At 41.7% G+C, this 26375-nt stretch overlaps 1 protein-coding gene across 1 annotated transcript in view; it reads right to left on the reverse strand.

Annotated features, from left to right (window-relative positions):
* Window positions 1-5844: 5844 nt before the first annotated feature.
* The window catches only part of Atp8a2 (ATPase phospholipid transporting 8A2), a 651599-nt gene continuing 631068 nt past the window's right edge, over window positions 5845-26375 (reverse strand). Inside the window, exons 36-37 of the mRNA XM_047553899.1 lie at window positions 18384-18478; window positions 5845-10932 (exon numbers count right to left, since the gene is read on the reverse strand). Coding sequence (XP_047409855.1) covers window positions 10835-10932; window positions 18384-18478 — 193 coding nt within the window. The 3' untranslated portion in view covers window positions 5845-10834. The remainder of the gene's footprint in view (window positions 10933-18383; window positions 18479-26375) is intronic.

A 26375-nucleotide genomic window follows, 5' to 3' on the forward strand; every position in this document is an offset into this window, starting at 1 on the left:
TGAGAGATAAGGAGTGTGCCTGTGTGTCTTCTGGTCCCTTTTCCTCTTCTTATAAAGCCACCAGGATTCAGTCATGGGCCTCCACCCTGATGACTTTATCTAATCCTAAATCATCACCCAAATCCTAAACACATTGGATTAAGCTTCCACTCTCTGAGTTGTACCTCACAATGGGGATTAAATTTCAACACACGAAGCTTTGGGGGACACTTCAAACATTTTTAACTGTATATTTTGGTGGTTGAGTAACCATCACCACCATCCATCTCCAGAACTTTTTTAACTTTACAAACTGAAACTCTGTATCCCAATCCTCTCCTGCCCCAGCGCCTGGAATCCACCCTTCTATGTGTTTGACCATTCCAGGTACATCATAAATGGAAATTGTATAATATTACCATTTTTTGTCTGGCCTATTTCAGTTAGTAAAATGTCTTCAAGTTTCATCAAGTTTCAATGTAGCATGTACCAGGATTTCCTTTCTTTTTAAGAATCATATGGTAATTTTGTTTAATATTTTGAAGAACTTGTTGTTTTAAGCCACTATTTTTTTTTCAAAATTCAGTACTTTATTTATTTATTTATTTATTTTTTGCCACTAGGTTTTGAGGTGGTTCATTGCCTTCAGCTATTTTTGGTGTATATACAGATCTGTCTCACTATGGGACTGAGTTCTTTGGGTGCCTTATTTTTCTATATTATTAGTGCATAGCACAGTGCCTGGAATAGTTATGAACTAAGTGAGTGCATGGAGATACTCATAACCAGGGTGATATTAAAAACACTTTTCAGGCAGGTATGGTGGCACTTTAACCCCAGCTACTCAGAAGTCTGAGGCAGAGGATTGAAAGTTTGAGGCCAGGTCCTTGTCTCAAAATTTAAAAAGGATCCTATCTCAAAATTTTAAAAAGTCTGGGGATATAGCTCAGAGGTAGAGTGCCCTTCTGCCAACCTACAGTACCACAAGAAAACCCCAAACAAGTAAAATCCAATTTTAAAGCTGAAAGGCATCAGGCATCGACCAATCATAGCAGTCAGGAGCTGTAGAGTTGTTGGGTTGGGAGGTCCTGCCTGGCCAGCATGACCTCTTAGCTGCTAGATTGTAGAGGCCTGGAGTGGTGGTGTGGTAAGGGTGGTTTCTGATCAACTGGTATTTCAATATTTTAACAAGTATGCCAGTGGTACCAGTGTGGGTGTAGCATGCGACCCTGTTATTATCACTTCATGAGGAATATGAGCATGATCTACATCCAGTTCTGCAGGTGAAGAAAATGAGGTGCAGAGAAGTTAACAGATTTCTTCAAGGTCATGAAGTTTGAACCCAAGTGTTCTCTTGGTCTACTGTTCATTCTATTACACAAGCTGCACTGTGTGCATATGTAACAGGTCCTTGTGGGGAGATGTATAAACCTCTTGGAGAAAGAAGGAGCCCATGGGCGTAAGGTGCATCATATAACAAAAAAGTACAAGCCCCAGTGCCAAGATGCTCTGGCAAAACCATCACAGGGCAGAGAAGGGAGCACATTTGCCTGAGAAGGATTCACTAGAACCAAGTGACTAGACAAGTGGATTGACTAGAACCAAGCCTCCAAGAACAGGAAGAATTTAAGCCATCAGCAAGAAGAAGGGAGTACAAGGAGGACAGGATGGGGACCTTAGAAGAGTCTGGGTCTGGCTGGGGCAGAGAGACTGCCATTAGATGGGAAAGTAAAGAGGATGTATTGTCCCCTTGCCCAGTCATTTATTTGTTTGGCAACAGGGACAAATCAAGTTAGAAGGAAGTTTCAGGAGTTTTTTTTTTTTTTAATTATTTATGTATTTTTAAATTTTTTACACACTGCATTTTGATTCATTGTACACAAATGGGGTACATCATTTCATTTCTATGGTTGTGCACAGTGTAGATTCACACCACTGGTACATTCATACTTGTACAGAAGGTAATGATGTCTGTCTCATTCCACCATTTTTCATACCCTCCCCCATTTTCCTTCTACATAATCTAAAGTTCCTCCCTTCTTCTCAAGAGGTTTTTTTTTGACAAGAGAAGGAAGATGGCATTCATTGAGTAAGACTGACCCACCTACTCCACCGGCAGCTGCAGGATCTGGTTACCATTCATGCTATTGGACACTGTCAGGTTACAGATCCTCCTCAATTTACGATGTCAGGATAAACCCATCGTATGCTGAAAATGCAGTTAAGTTGCAAAAGCACTGACTACATCTAATCTACTACATATCTTGGCTTATAGCACAGCGCACTGTAGTGTTGGTTATTTCACCTCATGATCTCCTGGCCTACTGGGAGCTGTGGCGGTTACTGCTATCCAACATCATGAGAGAAGAACAGACTGCACGATGCTAGCCCTGGAAAAAATCCAAATTCAAAATTTCAGATACGGTTTCTACTGAATGAATTTTTCTTTCATAACATCATAAAGTCAAAAAATCCTAAATTGAACCATTGGAAATCAGGGACTGTCTGCATATATTCATCTGATCTCCCCTACTAGAATGTGAGCGCCACAAGGGCAGGGACTTTGCTGAGAGCACCAGGACATCTCCAGTGCTGGTGAGTCAATTCATATTCCAAACAGCAGCAAGGAGAGGTGTCCGACAGCCCCAAAGTTGTAGCTCCCTGGGACCGGGGAACCCGAGACCACGGACAGTCCTGCTTCCCACATCAGCACAGGAGCATGCTCTAATTGCAAATCCCAGTGCTCACAGCCTCTGCCTGCCAATTGAGGCCTCTCCTCGGAAGCAGGAGCTTCAGCAGTTTTAGCAAAAAGACTCCTGGTTCTCAGACAAATAATATCTGGTTGTCTGCTCAGTTGGGTCTGAAAAGGCCCTAGAGTACTTTCCCTGTAGCACATACATACAGTTGCCAGAGTGGCTTTTCTCTTGTCTTCAAAAATAAGAAATGTCTTAAACCTTTACAAACCTTCCATGGTACCATAGAAACTACTTTGGCAAATTTCCAAGGTGAAAAAAATAAAATTTTGCAGGACTCTGGGGAATGAACCTAGCTTCTCACATGTACTAAGCATGTGCCTTACTGCTGAGCTGCACCCTTAGCCAAAAATGAATTTTTTTCTTTTGTATTCATGCACATTCGTGTCTCCTTCATCTTCTCTTGCAAAACTCTCAACAGGTATTTACATCTAAGCTCAGGTACACACAATTGCAAAAGCATCCTGTCTGTCTGCATTTCTCCCTCATGTACTAGGGCAGATTCTTTTGTGTAGCATCCCTTGGGCTCTTGGCTCCATATTGGGGCTTTTTACCAGAGAAATTGGAAAGTAGGATGGCATTAAAACATTTTTCAGTTTTAGTATTAAATACATATTCACCGAGGTTCCCTCCCCATCCGATCTTAAAATGTAAATTTGAAGTAAATTCTAAGGCTTCTCCTGCAGTCATCTTGGGAAGTATTTGCAGGCATCAAACCCTGGGAAGGGAAACAAGTGAGTTAAACTGCTATGTTTGTGGCTAATAGGCTCTCCTGTTCCAGCTCTTAGCTGCTGGCTGATCCCTTCATTTGAGGCTACTTGGGTAGGAACAGCAACAACCTCCCAGCCATAGGCAAGATGGATTAGATCAGCCTGGGATGGGACCCAGGGCCTCCAGCAAGCCTTAGCAAGCACTCCACCACCGAGCTACATCCCAGCTCAGGCAGAAGAGGTTTCAGTCACATGGAATGCATGCACGACCACTGTTTGGAAAATTGGGGGGAAATCAGGAAGCATTTCTCTGCAATTAACTTTGAATATTTCAAATCAAAACACATTTTTCTTAAAGTGTGTGTGTGGGGAGGAATACTAGCAGCACTAAAATTTGTAAATAACTCTAATAACAATAATATAGAAACTGCTGGAACACAGCATTCCAATTCACAGCTCAGGCCAAGACTCACTCTGAGTATAGCCTGTGCACCCTTCCTTCATATTCCTATCACTCTGGAATCTCGAGTCAAGGAGATTCCAACTGAAGGCAGAGTTTTGATGTCAATCTTTAAGAAGTCTAAGTTATTTGTATGTGCTGCCTACTTTTAAAATACTAAAACTTAATGCTTATGAGTTGAACAGGATGTATTTGATGCTTATAGCTTTGGTAGGCAAAGGGATTTTGTCTTCCTTGGCAATAAGGGTTCAAAATCCCTTATCAGAGAAGTTTTGGAAACAGAAGTGTTTCAAATTTCAGGCTTTTTTTTTTTTTTTTTTTTTTCAGATTTGGTGATATTTGTACATACATAATGAGATATCTTGGGGAGGGGACTCAAGTCTAAACACTAAATTTATTTGTGTCATATATACCTTATACACATTGCCTGAGGGTAGTATTATGCAATATTTTAAATGACTGTGCATGAGCTAAACTTTCATGGTGTGGAATTTTTCACTGGTGGTAACATGTCACCAATCAAAAAGTTTTGGATTCTGGTGCATTTTGGATTTGGGAGTTTTAGACTAGAGATATTCAATCTATACCTACAGAGAAGGGACAAAAGTATCATTTTCTTCTTTTCCTCTATGGGAAGCTAAAAAATAATAACAACATCAGGATAGGTGTGTGGCTCAGTAATAGAGTGCTTACCTAGAATATTCAGGCTCTGCGTTTCATACCAGCACTAGGGGGAAGGTGGATAAAATAACAATGTCACGATTTCATGCTTGAAGGTAGAATTTGAACTGCCTCCAGTTTGGATTGTGTGGATGCTGAGATGAACCAGGAGGAGGGAGATAAAGGAGGGAAGAAGGTCCTCTGTGGACAATTCTTTCCTTTGCGTCACCACATTCAAACTCATTGTAACTTCCTGGACCCTCTTATGAAGGGAGCTGGCCTCTGATTCCTGTGCTCAAGTTCATCAGCAATTCAGACTCCCTGTATTCCTGCCAGTGAATAGTGTCGCCTGCTCAGCAGCTCCTGAGCTCCAGGAGTCTGTATCTGCTGACAAAACCTTATGTTATAGTCCCAAGTCCCTATGACTGTAACTGCTTATTAGTGGAAAAGGAAATTCCAAAATAAAACATGGTCCAATCATTTACTTTAACAAAAGATTTATTTGAAACAGGTTTGTGCAGACATACACCAGTCAACAGGATTGATCAAAGCCACAAATCACTAAATTCTCCAAACACCTCTAAACGTACAAGTAGATGCCCTTCATTTGTATTCACTCCAGGAGGGAACCCAGCTCCACTCAATGCGCTGCTGTAATTTAACAACCAGGGGACATTAATAGGACGGGAAAACGGTTATACTTCTAGAGAGGGAACAAAAACCCCCATATAACATGGAAGTACTCACTGCTCTGCTGGGAGCCAATTAAATGTGCCCCCACAGCCTGCTTCCCTCTGCATAACCAGATTAAAACCTCCCAATCACCAGCAATATTTAAGCAATCTCAGCGCAGCTGTGACAAGAGACAGGCGAGCACTTGGCTTTGCTCTTATGAGGAAGACCACAAAGATGTTGCATTCAAATGGCAATTTGGTGAGCTACAGGAATGATGCCCGCCCCCCAGACCCCTAGCAGCCATCCGGTGCTGCTGTGCTGCCACACTGACCCAGACTGGGAGCCTACACACAAGCATCCAGGCACACCCCTGGATTTGGCCATCACTGGCAACATGGGAGAAGGTGCAGGGGAGGACAGCAGAGACTTCAGTCCTTAACCCATTTTATTAGTGAAAAAACAAGTCTTTACTGGTGCAAAAAAAAAAAAAAAAAGAAAAAAAAATGTTTTTTTCTTTTTGTGGTCTTGGAGATGGAACCCAGGGTCTTACTCATGCTAGGCAAGCCCTCTACCACCGAGCTACCTCCCTAGCCCCAAAAGGTTCTTCTTTTTCTTTTTCTTTTCTGTTTTTTTTTTTTTTTTTCAGTTGATGAATAATAATTTTATCTATAAGGGATGTGGCACAGGCATCTTGTTGGAAAGAAAGAAACTCCATTACTGAGTAGGTTTGTTTTATATTGGTGCTTAGTGTTTCACCTGTATCCGCATACCAAACTTCTTAAGAACACAAGTGGATCCAATCCTATATGGCAAGTGGGTCCGAGAACCTTCCAGCCTTTTTCACTTTTGCAGCGAAGAGCTTACCTAAACAAGGCTCTTGATAAGCCCTCTTGACCCCTGAGTTTCCTGGGCAGGATTATTTGGATAGTGCTATTATTTCAACTTTCTTCTTCCTATTTCTGCCATAAATCACAGCCACCTGACACTTTGTTCCTGACTTTTAAAACAAACAGGTCTCCTTTCTTTCTTTAGCTAGGTCAGAAGAAACGCCTATGGGCTAATCTTGGAGCATGTTTTTCTTGGTCTGACGCCTGGGAGAAAGAGCAGAGTAGGTATCTCAGAGGCAGCTAGATCGAGAGATTGTCATTTAAAACTGAGCCAGCCTGGTGTGTAAAAAGAATCACCCTTTTGTCTCCCTTCCATTGGGAAAGCAGAGTGTTCATCTAAGGTTAATGGTTGTGGATCATACGTGGGGTTGGGTAACTGGTGAGCTCACCTCTCTTTTCTGCTTCCATTTGTTTGTAATGTCTGATCACTTAGATTTATGTTGGTTTCATACCCTTTTCTTCCCACTCAAGAAATCCCTCATACCAAGAAAACTGAGCGCTTTGAATAGAGCACTAATGAGAAGTTTGATATCCAATAAAGCTCCTGTAAGGTGAAGTGGAATGGAAATGTGTACTGCTGAACAACTTGGGATGCTCAGGGGAAAAAAATGAATAAATGAAGAATACAATACACCAAACTGAATGTTCCTATTTCTTTTAAGAGTACTTAATAGGAAGCCCATCTAGCTGCTATCTATGTCCTTCAAGGTGAGAAATGGCTAGCATGAGTTAATGATAACTACCTTGAGCCCATGAAGAATCACCAACAAAGCTGACTGATGTACAGTTTCTTTTTTTGGAGGGGAGGAGACTTTTTTAACTCTTCCCATTGTTATCATGTTCACTAATTTAAGCATTTGCATGAAGAAAGTATTTATGAGATGGGAGGGGATGCTGCCTTTTGACTTGACCTGATAAACTCATTTCTTTGCCAAGTTATTATTTCAGGCACTGCTTAGCTGGTTTCCCTGCTCACATATTTTATGGATCCCAGGAGATGAAGGCTACATTTCAAATGCTGAAGCTAAATCATTCCTTGAATTACTTTGGGACAATGACCCTAGGCAGTGATTCAAACCCTGGCTGAAATGTGTGTAGTCCTTTCATGTGTTCAAAACTAAAGACTACCTTATCCTACAGCACAGTTTTGCAAACATTCTATTCAGTTTGTGGTTTAAGATAAATTCCTAGGAACATGGACAACTGATAGAAATTCTCACCCTTATGGTTAAGAAAAGGGGGGAGGGGGTCACTGTTATAACAAATGGAGATTATAGAGTATAACTTTCTTTTTAAGAAAATTAAATCTTAAAGCCTGTAATCTGTATGTCTGTATGCATTTTCAGACATTAATTACCTAGATTCACTTTTTTCCCCATCATACACTGCTTCTTAAAAAGTTATTACTCATTTTCACTGCCACCTTCCTGTGGCAGACCTGAATCCTTGTCAAGAAAAAGGAAATGTCAAGAGTTCTCAGTTGAGCTCTGCTGAACCACAGTCTCACTTTTTAGGATATTTCTCTACAGATGTTCACTATCCCCTTCTTCCAAAGCACAGGTGTTGTATGGTACTGATCCAAAAGAGTCATCACATTTTTGTTTTAGTATGTGCACATAAAACTTAGGAAGATAGGAGAAAATAATACTGGTCAAGAAGTCTGGAATACTCTGCACTGAGACAGGAGAGACACATTCACTACATTCCTCAACTTATTACAAAGCCTATTCCATCAGTTGTGCTGTGCCAATCCGGAAAATCAAGCGGAGCTAGGTGGTTCATTTTGTTCTCCCCTTTACAGGTGTGTTTTCTACGGCCACTGTTGCAGGTGTGTGCCCTCTACGGCCACTGTTGCAGGTGTGTGCCCAGGCAGTGGAACCAAGAACTCCGTTTAGAGGATGGCTGGTCTCGCCTGTTTGCAGAGTTAGCCAGAACAGGACATAGCCTCAAATAAGAGCCACTGTGTATAGCACTAGTGCAGGGGTTGACCTGAGTGGGTTCTGCCAGTTCTGCCTAAGGCCCTAGGGTGCTGACCAAGTTTGACCTGCTAGTCTGGGAGTCACTTACTGTGTGGCAGAGTGACAAGTCCCATGTGACATTTCCACTGAGCTGACAGGCAGCATATGCAAGCTTGTCCAGCTCACTCGGCTCCCTGGGGAGGAGTTGTGTGTGACACTCTGACCTCAATTTAAAGATAGAGCAAATGACACAGCCCCTGAGTTGGCCCCAGCTAAATATTATACATCACACCTCTTGACAGCTGCCCTGCCTAGAAACCCAATTTAGTCATTTGACTGTAAGAAAGCTTAATCACATGAGAGAATAAATAGAAAGGCATCCCTTCTAGAAATGTTTTCTTCCGTGTGCATACCTCATTATTGCAAAGATTGTTTAGTCTACTTCTCAAAAAAGGAGGATATGCGACTTTACTTCAATCCCAGAAAATTCGACTGTACTTTAATGTAAAAAAATTAAATAAAAAAACCCCAAATCCCATAAACACAAACAAGACTTCAAGTTCAAGAAAGGGCTAAGGGTTTGACAAAGAATTGAGTTTTAATTCAACCTTTTCAAATAGTTTTGGCTCCCACATGAAATCAAATAGTGAAGATGCCTAGTACACATTCAATTCCAACTTTCCTTCCTCTTCTGTATTTTGGTTACCATCTTTTTGGGTGTGCAATAAAGACATACACCTGGTTTGTTGTGCTAATTGGAAGCACATTTCCTGCTATCATTCCTGCATGTCAGTCCTTGAGAGATTCATATTGCTGGGTGCTCTAGTAATTAAAAATGTTTTTTTCACCTTAGGGAGTAAGGAATGGTAACTTTCTGAGTCTCCCCTGTTAAATGCATCATTACTTCTTAAACCCTCTCTGAATTCTGGTCATTGCATAAAGGAGAATTAGTTTTCTTAATCAATGCAAATTATATTCTAAGTTTTTTCAATGCTAATTGTGGATGTTCCAATAATAAAGAGGAAACAAAGTGCACTGTTGTTTTATTTTCTGTTAGTACAACCATCCCCAGAGGAATAGTGTCATTTTAATCAGTAATATCTACCCAGAAGTATTTACTTTAAGCCAACCTAAAATCTGGTTTGGCAACCAAAGTAAAGAGGAGAGAACATGCCTCCAGGCTGGTCATTTATTGAGGGCTCCAGGTTCTTAGACACATACTTGGAGGTACCCAGATCTCATGCCAGTTCAGAATGTGAAACTGGAGTCAGTGACTGGGTCTTCCATTCCTTGTCTTAGAATTCAGGGCACTGTATTCAGGAAGGCCCCTGTGTCTAAAAGTAATTGGATAAAGAAAGGAAATCATGTCAATATTTTAAATACAGATATTTAATTAAAATGTTTGGAATTCCTTTAATTAAACTGCATGGTAAGGTCTTGCTTCAGCTCCCATATATGGGAGGCTGATCCTGACAACTGTAGGGATGTGACTCAGGATGTGACTGTGGAGTTCCTACTGAAGAGATCTGGTGGAAATGTCCTCTGTGTCTGCCCCCAACATTGGTATGCCCTTCACCACCTTCTGAGAACATCTGTGGTCTTCCTTACTACTCTCCTTTACTGTCCTATACTGTCCCTCTGGGTTTGTGAATTCTCTGATTCTATAGCTACAGAATGAGAGGTGTGTTCCTTCGCTGTACAGACATCTTATTTGTTTCCCAACAGTGAGTCTAAAGTGTGCTCTGAACTTCCAAGGAAACAAGCATTGATTGTAATTGAAGCAGTTGCCAAAGTCTTGGTGGTTGGAAATTAGGAAATGAATATTCAGAGGCTGACCAGGGCAAGGGGTTCTACCATTATCCTGATTTGTGGGATCCCCTTGTCAGAAAGAGGCAGATAAAAATCTAAGATATATTCAGAATAGCTATGTTTTTGTTTAGTTATAGAACAAAAAGTCTGAACAGGAAGTCTGAATCTGCAGTGGAACAAGGAAAATTACAGATTAGGGTCGGCTGCCTACCAGCTGCCATGCACCAAGCCCAGTGGCCAGCCACGCAGAAGGCCTGAGGATAAGGGACACCTGGACAGCAATAGTAGGATCAGTCAGCTGGCACCTGGAAAGGATGCAAAAGAATCCACGGCACACTGACTGTATCACTCTGCTGGGAATGTGGCTAGAAGGTCCAAATAAATGTTCTCAAGTTTACCTCCCAGATAAAGACTTTTATGATTTCATTGCAATCAAGAAGTTTATGCCAACTTCATACAAACAAAATAGGAATGAAAGCAGGTGAGCAACTTGCATAAAGTGAAGTTTGCATGCTGCCCACGTTGGATTAACCAAACAGGAAGTAAGGGCGCCCTGTTCCAATTACAAAGATGGGTCTCTCACGCAACATAAAACTCCTTTCCCTTCCTCCCAGAACAACTAGTACTGATGTTTAAATATTGGTGGAACATAATGTTTTTAATTTCACACCTCACGGAGCACAGTTGAATGCTTTATAACAACGTAAACAGAAGTTAGGCCAAGCACTGCAGACAAATTGGGAGGGAAAAAATGGCTTCCCCTGCGGTCTATACTCCAGATTTGCGAGGGAATATACAACTAACAAACTGGTTGGCTAAGGCCACAGAAATGTGTTTTCTGGTGAATTGGCTGCTGATGCCAGTCTCTTCTAACAAAGATGTGTTAACACTGGTGCAACAAACCACATCTTTTCCCTCGGCTCAATCATGAGAAACTTGTATCTTATTTCTTCCTCTGTTTCCTTTTGGTGGTATCATAAGAACGAACTATTTCTTCCTGAGTAACAGCTCCATGCTCTTCTTGAGAAAAGGCATACCCATCTGAAAGAGAAGCATGCAGAAGGAAGTGGTTAGCAGAACTGAGAGCACTCTAGGTTTAAGATAAGCTGCTTTTTTGAGGGATTCCAAGTGAACTGTGTGCAGCACATGGCTTCTTTAGCCTTGGATGGAGAGGTCTGAGAAACTGTGATTGTGAAAGGACCCTGGGCAAGTGGGCATGTGGCAGTAGAGTGCCGCAGATGTTGGGGTAGGAATGCCTTTTAGAGGGTAGTGTCTTAAGACTGTATTCTGTTGCTATAATAAAAATTCTACCAACTGGGTAAATCATAAACAATAGAAGTTTACTTAGCTCATGGTTCTAGAGGCCGGGAAGTCTGAGATGGAGGGGATGCAGCTGGTGAGGACCATCTTATTGGGTTAGAACATGACAGAATGGCAATCCATTCCTGAGATGACCAATAACCAAGTCCTTTGACGACAATATTAATCCATTCATTAGAGCAGAGCCCTTAAGACCTAATTACCTCTTAAAGGTCCCATCTTTCTCTCTCTCTCTCTCTCTCTCTCTTTTGAGATGGCATCCTTCTATGTTGCCTTGGTTCAAGTGCTTGGGTTCAAGTGATCTTCCTGACTCAGCCTCCCAAGAAGTTGGGATGACAGGTACATGTCACCATGCCTGGTAGGTTCCATCTCTTGATGCCATCACAATGGTAAATTAATCAATACAAGTTAACACAAGTTTTGGGAGGGATTTATAGTAGGTGAACCATAGCAGGTGACTTTCCTATTCCTAAGGGACTTAACTGAGCTCATTGTAGGTAGGATAAACAGTGGGTCACTGGTCCATGTCTCCACTCACCCACCACCAATCAAGAGAAAGGCTCCCATCTGCCTAATGCTGCGAGCTGCCTACTAATTTATGAAGCTGTAAACATATCAGGAAAAACACATACTACACTACCAGCGAAGGCTAGCAAAGTGCGTGAGATAGGAGCAGTCCTGTGTTTAAACTGCACTAATTTGCACTGGTAATAAGTAATTGAAGTAGGTTTATTTCTATGTAAATAAAGGGAAAGATAGCATGATAAAGCCAAGAAGAATTCAGTGATCAGACTCATCATGTGGCCACACTAACACTGGTTCTCACAATCAGTTTACATGATAATAGTAGATAGTCACCAATGCTTTTTAAATGCTATGTGTCTAAGACATACCATTTGCAAAATGCTCATTTAATCATCCCAGAAACCCTAAGACATAAGTGATACTATTGTTACCACTTTTCAGCCGGGAAGAAGATTTTTTTTGTGACCTGTCCAAAGTCACAGACCAGGTAAGTGGCAGAATTGGGAAGCAGGACTGAGCAGGGTGCTGTGGGCCACACCTCTTACATCTACAGCTCTGAAAGAGGCTTGGTAGTCAGAAGCCTAAGTGGGAGTTTTGTTTCCAACTGTTCTTCCCACAGAAAGCATCTGATAGGACTCTCTCTGCATTGGCAACCCTTCTGTAGCAAAGGGACAGAAATGTCCCTCAGCTCAATTAGACATCCTGACCAAAAAAACAACATAGTCCAAAGCCTAACTAACAATCATGAGGAAACATTCATGCACGTTTACAATTTGTCAATGGAAAAGTTCACTTATTTTCATACTCTAAAAGGAGAAAAAGAAATCAGAAATCATGCTCAGGCATCAGCTGCTGGGTTATTTGTTAATTTCCTCAGATGTCTGGCTTACGCAGGAGAGTTGCCATGGCACAAAGACATACCACAGCAATGCTTGAGAGACTTTGTGGGCACGGAAAAGAGGAGGAGGCAGGAGAAATGCCCAGGTTGTTTTTTTAATTCTCTGTGTGCCCATAAACCCAGAGTCCCTGTCCTTGGGCTGGCTTCCCAGCACTTCAGAAGAGCATGCCTGCCAGCAGCTACCTGAGAAAGCCCAAAGGCTCCCAGGTGGGCCACCCTGGGAGGCCAAGGGCTTGACTGCAGAGGCGGCCTGGGGATCAACCCAGGACACAGAGGCTGAGTAGCAGGGAGGAGGACCTGGACCAGGAGTCTACAGGAAGGGGAGAAACGGAGGAGAGTGGGCCACAGTGAAGGCAGAACCAGCCGAGTGAGGGTGAACACAAAGGACAGAGAGCAATCCTCCATAAGGGACTTTTGTCTGCTTGTTCACCACTATTTCTAACAAAGCAAAACATACAAATCAAAAAATCACACCAGCAGTCTCCAGATCAGTGTGAGCCCTTACTTACATAGCTGGGCACAGGCAGCAGATCTGAGCTGGAGGAGGGAAGCCAACTCCCAGGTAGGGTGGGGGGTGGGGTTCTGCTTGTTCCATCCAGAGCCCACAGCCCCTGAACTTGCTTAGGGCACTCTCCACTCTGGTGGCTTTGCTTTCTCATGGCTGGAGAGTCTTTACCTGATCTGCTTCTGAGCCCTGAAGAGCAAATGCTGCCTCTCAGGTTCATTCCCTTAAGAGCTTTTGGACTTTCACCAAGTTGCTTGCTCAGTTCATCAGGAGGAAGAAACTGCCCCTGCTGACTTGGGAGGGGCTGTTCCCCACCTCCTGCCTCCCTCTGGCACAAGCCTGTCCTAAACCCTGCACAAGGTGCTCTTTGTGAAGAATTCATAGTGTAGTCCAAGAGGACACGCCTTTCCCTGGGATGTTTCAAACCAAAATCTAGCAAGTAACAGTGTCCTCTGGTAACAAGACTGTGTACTGTGGTCTACTAGGACAATTTCCATTCTCTGGTCCTTTAAAAAGCAACATTTCTAGTAAACAGTTGATGTGTCTCTGAGGGGCCATGTGGCAGCTGTCCCTGGATGGGATGTGTCATGGAGTGGCAGTTCTGCCCCCAGCCATGGCTGTAGCCGTGCTCCACTGCCAGGGGAGGCTCCTCAGTCTGACCAAGTTTGTTCTCACCAACAACCGGTTTCCTCCCATAATTCTAAATGCTCTTTATAAACACTTCTGTGGCAAGCAGGGGACCACTGAAAACTCCACCCTGATGATAGCTTTGTCCACTCACTCTGCTTTCATCTTGGATCCAGGGAGCTGAAGGGACTGATATATTGGGTCCTACTGGGCATCTAGTTCTTGCTTGGTTATTGCTTGGCAATCTTGAACTTTTTAGGTTTTCTGGGTCTTGGTTTACTTTTCTGTAAAATAAATGACCCGGGCCAGTGGAGGCTACGGTCTCTCACAGCTCCAGCCTTCTGCGTGGATTCCAGGACACTTCCTTGGAACACTATACCCAGGAGGAAGAACCTTCTCCTTGTTCAGTAGTGATTTACACTCCCCATCAGTGGGGGAGGCCGCTAGATCCAAGCCAGAGAAAAAAGGGAGTCTCTCTCAACAGTGAGTCCAATTAGAATAATTGCTTCCTGTTTTTGGGTCTGTCTTTATTTACTTTCTTTTTTGGAGGGGATAGGAAATGAAGGATACTAGTTGAGATTTTTAAAATAAATACTGGGGTTGTCCTTTTGGGAAAGGAAGTTGGCTTTTGAAATTCTCTACTTCCTGTTCCAGTGGAAGCAGCAAAAGCTTTGTCATTTATTTATCCTGTTTTTCATTTACATCAGGTCTGGCCTAGTGGGCATCCAACTCTGGGGGTTTCTTTGGCTCATGGCTGTATGACTTGCTCAAAAGTCATTAGTACCACTGCCAGGTGGGCCTCCTGGTTGCTGGGTGGGGGCTCACTTAACCATGCTGGGGTGAGAAGGATTTCTAGATTTCCCTCCAAATAAGCAGGCAGATAGGAATGCCTTATCCTGCTGCAGAACTTTTCTCCCAGGGTGAGCAGAGCACCCAAAGACCACTGCCAAATGCTCCTGCCCTCAGTTCTCATTGACTGTGATCTAACATCATGTTCCAGAATGCTGTGGTCTGAGAATTTCTTATTCTTAATCTCAACTAAGACTTAAAGAGAACCCAAAAAGTCATGCAGGCTTGTAATCCCAGTGACTTGGGAGACTGAGGCAGGAGGATAGCAAGTTCAAGGTCAGTCTGGGCAACTTATATTTAGAGAGAAATAAAATAAAAAATAGGAAAAGGACAAGGAACATAAATCAATGGTAGAACATTGGCCTGGCAAGTGTGAGACCCTGGCTTCTATCCCCAGAATGGGAAAAAAAGACAAAAATAAAAAAGTAAAGGGAAGATGGTCTGACAGTTGACCCTAGGGAAGCAGGTAGATACTCCCTTGCTCAGATAAAATCTTTTAGAAACCAGGACCGGTGGATGGTAAAGCTGTAATGGGCAAAGTTTTTTTATATCTTTTTTATTTATTTTTTTAGTTGTCAATGGACATTTATTTAATTTATTTTTACGCTGTACTGAGAATTGAACCCAGTGCCTCATGCATGCTAGGCAAGTGTTTTACCACTGAGCCACAACTCCAGCGCATAGGTGAAGTTTTAATGGAACAACAGGCCCCAGAAGCACTCACCAGCCTCCACCTGCCCAGCCTGTACCTATAGCCTGACAAAGATGCAAGATCTGCTCACCACGTTCTGCCTAATGAGTATTTAACTAGGAGCTCACAGGAAACCCTCAGCAATTTGTATTTCCCACTTTCATTTGTCTTTCAGAAAGGCCTGACAGCCAGAAAGTCCTAAAGCGGGCCTGTAGGAAGCACTCTACCACCTGACTTGTGAACTTCCCCTGACTGGCTTCCTAATGCCTCTGTTCCTAAATATCAACCTCCACCAGAATCCAGGGAGTGGGTGGAGAGGTGGAAGGAGATGCGAGAGGAGTAAATTTCTTAGTTGTTTGTCTTGTCCAGGTAGAGCATTTGATGAAATACATAAAATCATTTTTTTTCCTTTTCATTTATTTTGGAATAAATTTCCCTTAAGTAACATTCCTTGAAATCAGAGACCTGATAGCTCCTTCAGGAAAGTAGCAGTTTCCTGTCTAGACAAAGATTCCTAACAGCCACAGAAATGGGAAGACCATGGGGATGACAGACTGTGTAGGAAATACTTGATCTCAGTTGTAAATATTGTTCATTGGTGGTTGAAAGGCACTATGTTAGTCTGGCTTTTCTTCTTATTATAATGAAATACCTGATTGCTGAGACCACTAGAAAGAAAACAGGTTTATTTTGGCTTACAGTTCTAGAGGTGCAAGGTTGCAAGACCTCATCTGGTGATGGCCTTCTTGCTAGCAAAGTCCTAAGGTTGGCAGAAAGCATCACATGACAGGAGATAGGAAGTACACAGTGTCTCTTCTGGTCTTTCTTTGCCTTCTTATAGTCATCAGGATTCAATCATGGCGACTCTACCATGATGAACTTATCTAATTCCAATCAACTCCCAAAGACTCCACTTCTAAATATGTAGTTGGGTTAAATTTCTACCATGATAATACCTCGCAATGGGGATTAAAGTCAACACATGAATCTTGGGGAATTTCTTCAAACCAGACCACATGGTCAAATCCAGACTAAAAGGAACTAAAAGTACTACCAAGTTAGTCTTCCAGTTTCCTGGGAAGACTGAGGCCTAAATAGCAGATGGACACATGCAGGGGGATAGCCCAGAGTTCTGTCTACTCAATGGTCCTCTCTCAGTATTAATGACAGAAGTGTCCTAAATTGTCTAAGAGGTTCTATTATTAGTCATTATTTAAAAAATGTAGTATGATACTAGAAGATGACTTATTTCTTATATTTGTTCAGTAGATTTATTTTTTTGCCTTCAAAATGTTGATGTAAGAGAAACATTTAGTGTTTAAGACTGCTTAAGACTGTACTTGATCTCTGATTGCAACACGCACACATAGTGCATATATCCTTTCTCTCTCTCTCTTTTTGCAGTACTGCAGACAGAACCCAGGTTTTTGTGCATGCTAGACAATAATTTAACCACTGAGCTACCCCTCTAGTCCTGCAAATGTTTTTTCTATGGTTACTATGAAACATTTACTGGAAGAGCAGAGTGGCTCTGTAGCATGAACTCTGTGGTTTAGGGAACCTGTAAGTGTTTTCTGTGTGTGTGGCATACAGAAGGTACTTCACATGCACCATTGAGAAGATGCATAAGGCTGCAGGCATATTAATTATAATCCTATATTCTTTTCCAGAGAAGAAATTTAGAGAAATATTTAAGTTGCCCGAAGCTACTCAGCGAATGGCATCATCATCATTATCATCACTATCATCATACCTAACTCTCTATAGTTGGGCACTCTTCTAGGCACTTTCTGTATATGATCTCAAATAATCTTCTTGATTGCCCAGCCTGGTTCTCCTATTATCCTCATCTTATAGATGCAGAAATAGAAGTCAAGTAACTTGCCCAAGGTCACAGAAGAGTGGAAGAGGAGGAAAAGGAACCCGACTCAGCAGGGGTGCCCTACAGATTGTACTCCATGGAAGAACCCCTCAAACTTCTGAACCTGACCTCCCTCTTCAGTCAGGGATCTGTGACCTGGGTCCCACAGGGCCTCACTGGACCACTCACTCTCCTGAACTGAGCCTCTGCTTTGTGCTCTCAGGGCTGGTGCCTCATCTGTTGGCATGGTGGAGCATTCAGAGAGATGTCAGCCCCTATATCCCATGTGGATATTCTGCATGGGGAAGTGGGGAGAGGGAGTGGATTACTCCAAGGTGGCAATGTGCTATGCCTTTCCTTCTCTTTCCATTGAGAAGGTCTAAGAATCCCTGTTGTCAGGTGGAGCACAACTGAACTCCATACAAATACATGGATACCTGGGATGTTTTCAGTGGTTTTTCATGTTTCATAAAGTGTTCTTTTTCTACCAGATGCTTCCTTCTAAACTTCTCAGGGAGGGACAGGAATGCAGGGAGTTGGGTGTGGGATAAAGAGATGACTTGCACTCAAAGAAGACAGAAAGGGTGGGCTGGAGAAAAAAGCAGGATCCCTAGAGACAGAGGCTTGTCCCAAGGCCCCTGGCAGCTTGGGCTTCCTCGCTGGCAGCTGAATGAGTGTGTTGCTAAAAGGAAGCCCAGAAGCTTCTGGAGAGCTCCAAAGTGTGTGTGTGTTGGGGGAGGGAGTCTTTCACTGCTTATTTTCTACTCTGGGTCTGGGGGTGATGGTGGGCATGGCAACCTTAGACATGAGTCAGCCTTCATGGGAAAAGTAGAGATCTCCCCATCCCAGGGACTGTTATCATTCCAATTAATATGCCAATAAATAAAGCAATTCATATGGATATCATTGGAGACAACAATATATCACTTAAATTTTTTTTTTTTTTTAAATTCTCCTGGGAGGTTGACAGAAGGATCTTAACGGTATCAGGATTTTCGGTTTATGGATTCTGTCATTCAGACAATTGACTGGTTTCGAGGAAATTCCCTACATTCAAGCTGTATTTGAGTTGGGACCAAATATGGAAACCCCACTTCCCAAAGCGCATCTTCGGCTGGCAGCCTTCTCCGTCTCTATTATCACTACTCCAGTTCCTGCAGCTTGCTGCCCTCCTGCTCCAACCAGGTCCCTGCCTGCGCTGTCTGCATCTACTCACGTGAGACACACTGCTGGGTCACAGAGCCACCGCGGAAGAGGGTTGGGGGTGTCTTCCTGCCGAGTCTCTTTATCAGGCGGTCGCGCTCGTTCATCCTGTAGGGAAAGCAAATACCGTCAGCCCAACACGTTTAAGATCAGACGGACTGACAGAGGTGGCGGGAAGCCTCCCACATCAAGGCAAAGGTCCGGTTTCCCAAGCTGCCCGGCTATTTACAGTAGATGCTATCTAGGCACGCTGAGTGCACTGTTCCCTCTTTTAAGTCCCTTCGGGCTCCAGAGCCTCCCTCCTCACTTAGGGGTGCTTACAAGTGCCCTTTTCATTCCAGGCAGAACCTGGAGTGATGTGTTTCCACAGGAAAGTCCTAACGCCTCACCCCCACCTGCAGCCACCTTCCCTTTCAGAAGCCCTTGTGCCTGCAGAAAGAGCGCTCACGCGCGGCAGGACCCCAAGGCAGAGGTGGTTCCTTGCTGCACAGCCAGATGCTTAGTTTGCACCACAATGAAAATCTAGATGCGTTTTCTTCTACAACTCAAGAATTAGGAACTTTCCCTGCCTTTCCTGAATCTTCCCTCCAAGGTGCAACTGCTATGAAGAAATATGGAACTGTCCCAGATGTTGACTGTATTTACAGCAGTTCCAACCCATACTGTGTTTCGATTTTCACAGCTTGATATATGGTCAATGGCAGTAGAAACATTGAATGGAGAATTCCAGAAATAGACAATTCAAAGGTTTTAAATTGGGTACATTCTGAGACGTCATTCACCCTACTGCCTCTCACCATTTGTATTACCTCACATCACAAGAAGGATGAGTACAGTACAATAAGACTTTGAGAGGGAGCATGTTCAGCTTTGATGACAGTCTATTGCTATAACTGCTCCATTTTATTATTATTTATTGCTGTTAGTCTCTTACTGTGACTAATTTAGGGATTAAACTTTATCACAGACATGTTTGTATAGGGTTGGTACAACACAGTTTCAGGCCTGCACTGAGGGTCTTGGAATACATCTCCTGTGGATAAAGGAGGACAACTGCATTTCCATAAAACAGAGGAGAATGCTTGACAATTTCCCAGGCAGGCCAGAGTGCTTTGGTTTCTCACTCCCAGGGTGTCACTTTTCCTTCAAAAGAAGCTTCTGGTGTCCAATGTCCTCTATTATGGGCTGAATTGTGTCCCTCAAAAATTCACTGTGAGGGGTTGAGGTGTAGCTCAGTGGGAAAGGACATGCTTAGCATGCCTGAGGCCCTGAGTTCAACTGTCACACACCCGCGCACATATTCTCTCTCTCTCTCTCTCTCTCTCTCTCTCTCTCTCTCTCTCTCTCTGCCACACTCACACACACACACACCTCATGTTGAAGGCCTAACCTCCGGAACCTCAATCCTCAATTCAGAATGGAATTGTATTTGGAGATAGGCCTTTAACAAGGAAATTAAGGTAAAACGAGGTTGTATAGTTGAATAAGTCTAGTATCCTTATAAGAAAAGGAGATTAGGATACAGATACACAGCAGGAGAACCCTGTGAACACACAGACAGAAGAGCAACATCTACAAGCCAGGGAGAGGGGACTCAAGAGAAACCAACCCTGCAGATACTTTGATCTCAGGTCCTCAAACTCCAGAACTGTAAGAGTAAATTGCTTTTTAGTCAATTGTCATACTTTGTTATGGCAGCCTGAGTATCTGAGCAGACTCCCAATCCTACTTTGAGGAAATCATGAACCTCGAGTTTGAGGTGGCCCTACTCCAGATCACAGCCACCTTCAACTCTCTCCCAAGGACCTGTCAGACAGGAGGAGGTCCTGGTTGCTCTTCATAGTTTTTTGCTGATGTTATTGAGTACTTTGGTTTCTAGAAGAGAGCATTTTCTGATGGGTTGAAATGACTATGTTTAATTCATCACCAGTTAAGGGTGACCCTCAGCTACCTTAGCATGGCAAAATGACTGATGGCTAAGGAGGACAAACACTTTTTCTGTTCCTTCAAACTGTTTTCTTTCCTCCCTGCTATCTTCTTTTTCTTCCATGGGCCAAATTAATTTCACTGGGACAAGCTCAGCAACTGCCCTACACTACAGAGACATGCAGACTCACAAGAACGCACCTGTTTCTCTCTGCAGCCACTGTCCCCAGACTGTCAGCAATTCCTTGTGCTGGTTTCAGGCAGCTAGTGTAACCAAGGGTCTGTCCTCTCTGACCCTGCTCAGCACCAGTCATAGAATTTTGTACAGAATGCAATGCCAGGCCCTGCTCAGAGCACTATGAAAGCAGGGGCTCCTCTTGCTGCCTGGACCAGGATAGGTTTGCCAGGTAGCACCTGTGTGGAGGTATAAAGGGCCCCTGAACATGGACACGGGGGATGACATGGGGCTGGGCTCTATACCTCCCCCCTCCTCTGTGATTGTCATCTTAGAAGCTCCTCCTGGCAATGGGAATTACAGACGTCACTGAACCAAGCAGTGGGAGCGATCTTTGAAATCACAGTGCTGTTCATCTCAGTGAGCAGATGAGGAAACAGACCGAGTGGTGCCAAATAAGTGACCAAGGTCACATGACCCTGTTTGGTGCTGGACATATGTCGCCTAATTTCCTGTGGAGTGGTGTATATTTTCTCCTCTTTTTTTTAAAATGAAATATAAAAATCTGACTCCATGCTTCAGAGGGACCCACTCTGTGTCACAACCCTTTTGACCCACATGAGGAAATGACCAAGGAAACACGTCTACCTATAGCTCACGCTTGGCCCCCACCTCAGGTATCAGGGACTCTACAAGTCCCGGCTCCATGACTCCCAAATATGCATCCAAGGCTAATCTGACTTCTTCCCAAAGTCAAAAGTATTCCACACAGCCCATATGCACACTCCAGACCTTCAGGCAAGATCAAAGGGTGCTTTCTGCATGGGGTGTGGTCAGAGCCTGGATATGTGGCCTGGGATGTTCACCTGTGGTTGTGAACCCCTACAAAGTTCAGAATGGAGCTGGGTCTGGGAAGAAAACTAACTTTTCTCCATGCCACCAATCTCTGGCTCAGACCTTCAAAGCATCTGGGAAATGCAGTTCTCTAGTTTTAATGAAGGGATAATCATCTGGGCACAGAACTATTTATTAGCTTGATTTATAATTTTCATATACTTAGATGTGGTATGTGGTCTCCATTTGTACTCGTATACCAAGACCTGCAAATGTCAGGAGTGGGCCTGGCTTGGTAACAACTTCAGAATTGGGGGTGTTGGTGCTGGAATCTAGGTTCTTGTATATACTAAGCATGTGCTGTACCACTAAGCTATACCCTTGGCACATTACTACAGACTTTAGTGAAATAATAAAATCTGGAATATAAAGTAGCCTTATACTCCTCCCTGGTCCTATTCTTCTCCTTTCTAAAAGAAAAATTAGAAATAACCTTGCTGTTCATAATTATTTGCTCCATAAATATATATATATATATATATTCATAATTAATAGATAATTATGTTATAAACTATCCAAGTGGTATCACTTTCATCAAACTTGCTATTTAGCATGCTTTTTCTTTGCTCTTTTTTCTCTTCTTATTTTGTCTACTGGTTTAGAGGAATTTTATTAATTATAGTGGTCACTCTTAGATTCTAACCTGCAATATTTGACAAGGTCAAGAGTTAGAAAATAATTTAACTGGCTTCTTGAATAATGCAAAGACTTTAGAACCCCAATTCTGATTTTTCCTGACTCTGTTTGTGTTCAGCTCTGAAGCTTACTTAGTTTGATTGCCATTTTTTGCCGGTAATCTGTATTTTCCTCCTGGTTGCTTTTATGACAATTCTGTCTTTGATGTTCTGAGGTTTCAAACAACACTTAGCATGACTAGGTATAAGTTTCTTTTTATATCCTGCTCTGCTCCTTGGATCTTCAGATTTGTTTATCTTCTTTCATGGAAAAACTATGAATTCTGCTTCTCTCTCCATTCTCAATTTTTTCGTCCTTAAGTTTCTAACACACACACACACACGTACATGCACATAAAATATATATATGTACATATATATATAAAATGTGTTAGATATGTGTATGCATACATACACATTTATAATTTTATTTTCCACATCCCCAAAACTCCACCACATTGTCCATTTCTTTACTCCTTTCAGCTTTTTCTAAGCTACTTTGAAATTGTCCAATGTGCTTTATCTTAAATTACCTCATTTTTCATGCCTAAACTATATATCTTAGTGCCCAAAGTGCAAGTACAAAAAGAAAGAATTGATAAGTTAGACTTAATTAAAATTAAAATCTTTTAAAATGGGTGTAATGGCACACACCTGTAGTCCTGAGGCAGGAGGGTCACTTGAGCCTGGGAATTTGAGGCCAGCCTGGGCAATACAGTGAGAACTGACCCCCAAAGAACAAATACAAATAGAAATAAAAATAAAAAATTCTGAGTATCAAAGGAGATAATCAACAAAGTGAAAAGACAACTACAAAAGGGGGAAAATGCAGATCTACAGATCATATTCAATTCAGTTCTAGTATGTAGAATATATAAGTAATTTCTATGACTCAACAACAAAAAGATAAACAATCAGTTTAAAAATGGGCAAAAGATTTGAATAAGCATTTATGCAAAACAGATACACAATGGCCAACATGTACTGGAAAAAGTGCTCATCATCATTAATCACTAGGGAAATGAAAGTCAAAACCACAGTGACATACCACTTCATACTTACTAGGAAGACTATAAAACACAACAAGCAAACAAAACAAAAAACAAATTTTAAAATTGTTGACTAGCTAAAAAAAAAAAAAAAACACTTAGGAATAATTCTAATCAAGGAGGTGGAAACCTCTACAATAAAAAATATAGAACACTGAAGAAAGAAATTGAAGAATACACATGCAGAAGGAAAGACCTCCCATGTTCATGGATAGGCAGAATTAATATTGTCAAAATGGCCATACTACCAAAAGCAATACACAGGTTCAATGCAATTCAAAATACAAATGATGTTCTTCACAAAACTAAAAAAAAGTCATAAAATTTATTTGGAAGAATAAAAGACTCAGAATAGCCAAAGCAATCCTAAGCCAAAAAAGCAATGCTGGAGGCATCACAATACCTGACTTCAAATTACACAGAACTATAGTAACAAAAACGGGTACTGGCATAAAAGTAGCTACCTAGACCAATGGAACAGAATAGAAGACACAGAGACAAACCCACACAGATACTGCCATCTGATCCTTGATAAAGGGCTAACAACATACATGGGGGAAAAGACAGCCTTTTAAACACATGATGCTGCTAAAATTGATTATCCCTATGTAGAAGAATGAAGCTAGACCCTTATTTCTCTCTCACCCTGCACACATCAACTCAAAATGGACCAAAGACCTAAGAATTAGATCAGAAACTATGCAACTTCTAGAAGAAAATGTATGGTTAACTTTCCAACACATAGGCCCAGGCAACAACGTTCTCACTAGGACCCCTGAAGCTCAGGAAATAATGCCAAGATTTAAGAAATGGGATGGCGTCAAATTAAAAAGCTTCTGCAAAGGAAAGGAAAAAAGAGCAAAGGAAAAAAGAATTTAAAGAGGGAACCTACAGAATGGGAGAAAATCTTTGCTAGCTACTCTTTTGATAGAGGATTAATATCCAAAATATAAAAGAACTCAAAAAACTCAAAACCAAAATAACCCCAAATAATTTAAGTAATAAATAGATAAATAAACTAAACAGGCACTTCTTAAAAGAAGAAATACAAATGGCCAACAAATAAATGAAAGAATATTCAACATCATTAGCAATTAAGATTTCATCTCACTCCAAATGGATAAACTGTGATATATATATATATATATATATATATATATATATATATGGAATATTATTCAGCCATAAAGAATAATAATATTATGGCATTTGCAAATAAATGGATGGAATTGGAGAATATCATGCTAAGTGAAATAAGTCAATCCCAAAAAACCAAAGGCTGAATGTTTTCCCTGATAAGTGGAGGATGATATATAAAGGGGGTGAGTGGTGTGGGGAGTGAGAGAAGAATGGAGGAACTTCGGATTATGTAAAAGGAAATGGGGGGTGGGTAATGAAAAATGGTGGAATGAGCAGACATCATTACCCTATGTACATGTATGATTACATGAATGGTATGAATCTACATCATGCACAACCATAGAAATGAAATGATGTACCCCATTTGTTTACGATGAATCAAAATGCAGTCTGTAAAAAATTAAAAAAAATAAATAATAAAAAGGAAAAGAATGGTAGTCATCAAGAATACAAACAATAATATATGGAGAGGATCTGGAGAAAAAGGAACACTTTTACACTTTTAGTGGGATTATAAATTAGTACAACCATTGTGTAAATCAAAAGACTAGGCATGGAATCACCATATGGCCCAGCTACACCACTCATCAGTATTTATCCTAAAAAATTATAGTCATTCTACTGTAGCAGTACATGTATACTCATGTTTATAGCAGCACAATTCACAATGGCCAAACTATGGAACCAGCCTAGGTGTCCATCAACAGATGAACGGTTAAAGAAAATGTCACACACACACACACACACACACACACACACACACACATGCGCGAGCGCACACACATACACACACACACAATGGAGTTTCATTCAGCCATAAAGAAAAATGAAATAATGCCATTTTCAGAAAAATGGATAGAACTTAAGACCATTGTGTTATGTGAAATACACGTTTTCTCTAACGTACTAGAGGGGAAAAGAGGAAAGGAATGGTATGAGGGGGAGCTCATGAAAATTGTAGGGTGATCAGTACAGCAGAGGAAAGGAACCAGGGGATGAAGGAGAGGAGGAAAAGGGTAAACACTGGGGAATGATACATGCCACATTACACTGTTGTATGGTGAGCATGCACACATATGTAACAACAAATCCCACCATTGTGGACAACTATAATGTGCTAATTAAAAATATGGAAAAAAAATTTAAAATTGTAGAAAAGGATGCAGAAAAACTGGAATCCTCTCACATCACTGAAACTGCAAAATGGTGCTGTCATTTCTTCTTGATATATTAAATACAGAATTCCCATCTACCCAAAAGTTCAACTCCTAAGTATACACCCAAAATGATAAAAAAAAAAAGGGACTCTGAGAGATACTTTTATACCCATATCCACAGTAGCATTATTCACAGGAGTCAAAAAGTGGAAACAACTCATGCCCATTAACTATATCAACAAAACATGGTCTATCCATACTGCTGAATATTATTCAGTCTTATGAAGGAATTCAGTAGATATCTGCTGCAACATGAATAAATTCTGAAAATATAACCAGCCCAAAAGGTCATGCATAATTATATGAAATGTCCAGAAAGGGCAAATACGCAGACCAAGCAGAATTTGGTTGCCAGAGACTGCAGAGTGGAGAGGAGGTAGAGAGAGAGGGGAGAGACTGCTTAAAGAAAATGAAGTTCCCCTTTGGGGAAATAAAATGTTCCAAAACTAGACAATAGGGATAGTTTTACAACACTGTGAATGTACTAAAAGCACTGAATAGTGCCCTTTAAAAACGATCAATTCTATGTTATGTGAATGATCCCACAATTAAAATAAATTCAATTAAAAAGAAAGGAGAAGGCATGGATCCCAAATCAGGGTAAATTCCCTCCCCCCACCTGAACTGCTGACAATGATGCCATCTTTACAGTTTATTTTTCCAGTGGTGGGAGCTGTTGCAATTAAAGTGCTTTTGAAAAAATAAATTTTTTTTTTTCCTGTGCTGGCTTAAGCAGGTATGCTAGCTAGGATCTACCTACATGAAAGGTGTTATGTAAACACTAATTCACCAGAGGTACGTGCAGTCTTGGTGCCTCCCCAATAATGATGGTGAAACCTAATCTAACTCAAGTCCTTATAAACAGGCTCTTTTTAGAAGCTGACATACCCTAGAGGAGGTGTTATATTCTTGTCTTGAAAAATGAGCAGT

Source organism: Sciurus carolinensis, chromosome 5, assembly GCF_902686445.1.
Source record: "Sciurus carolinensis chromosome 5, mSciCar1.2, whole genome shotgun sequence".
NCBI classification, from domain to species: Eukaryota; Metazoa; Chordata; class Mammalia; order Rodentia; family Sciuridae; genus Sciurus; species Sciurus carolinensis.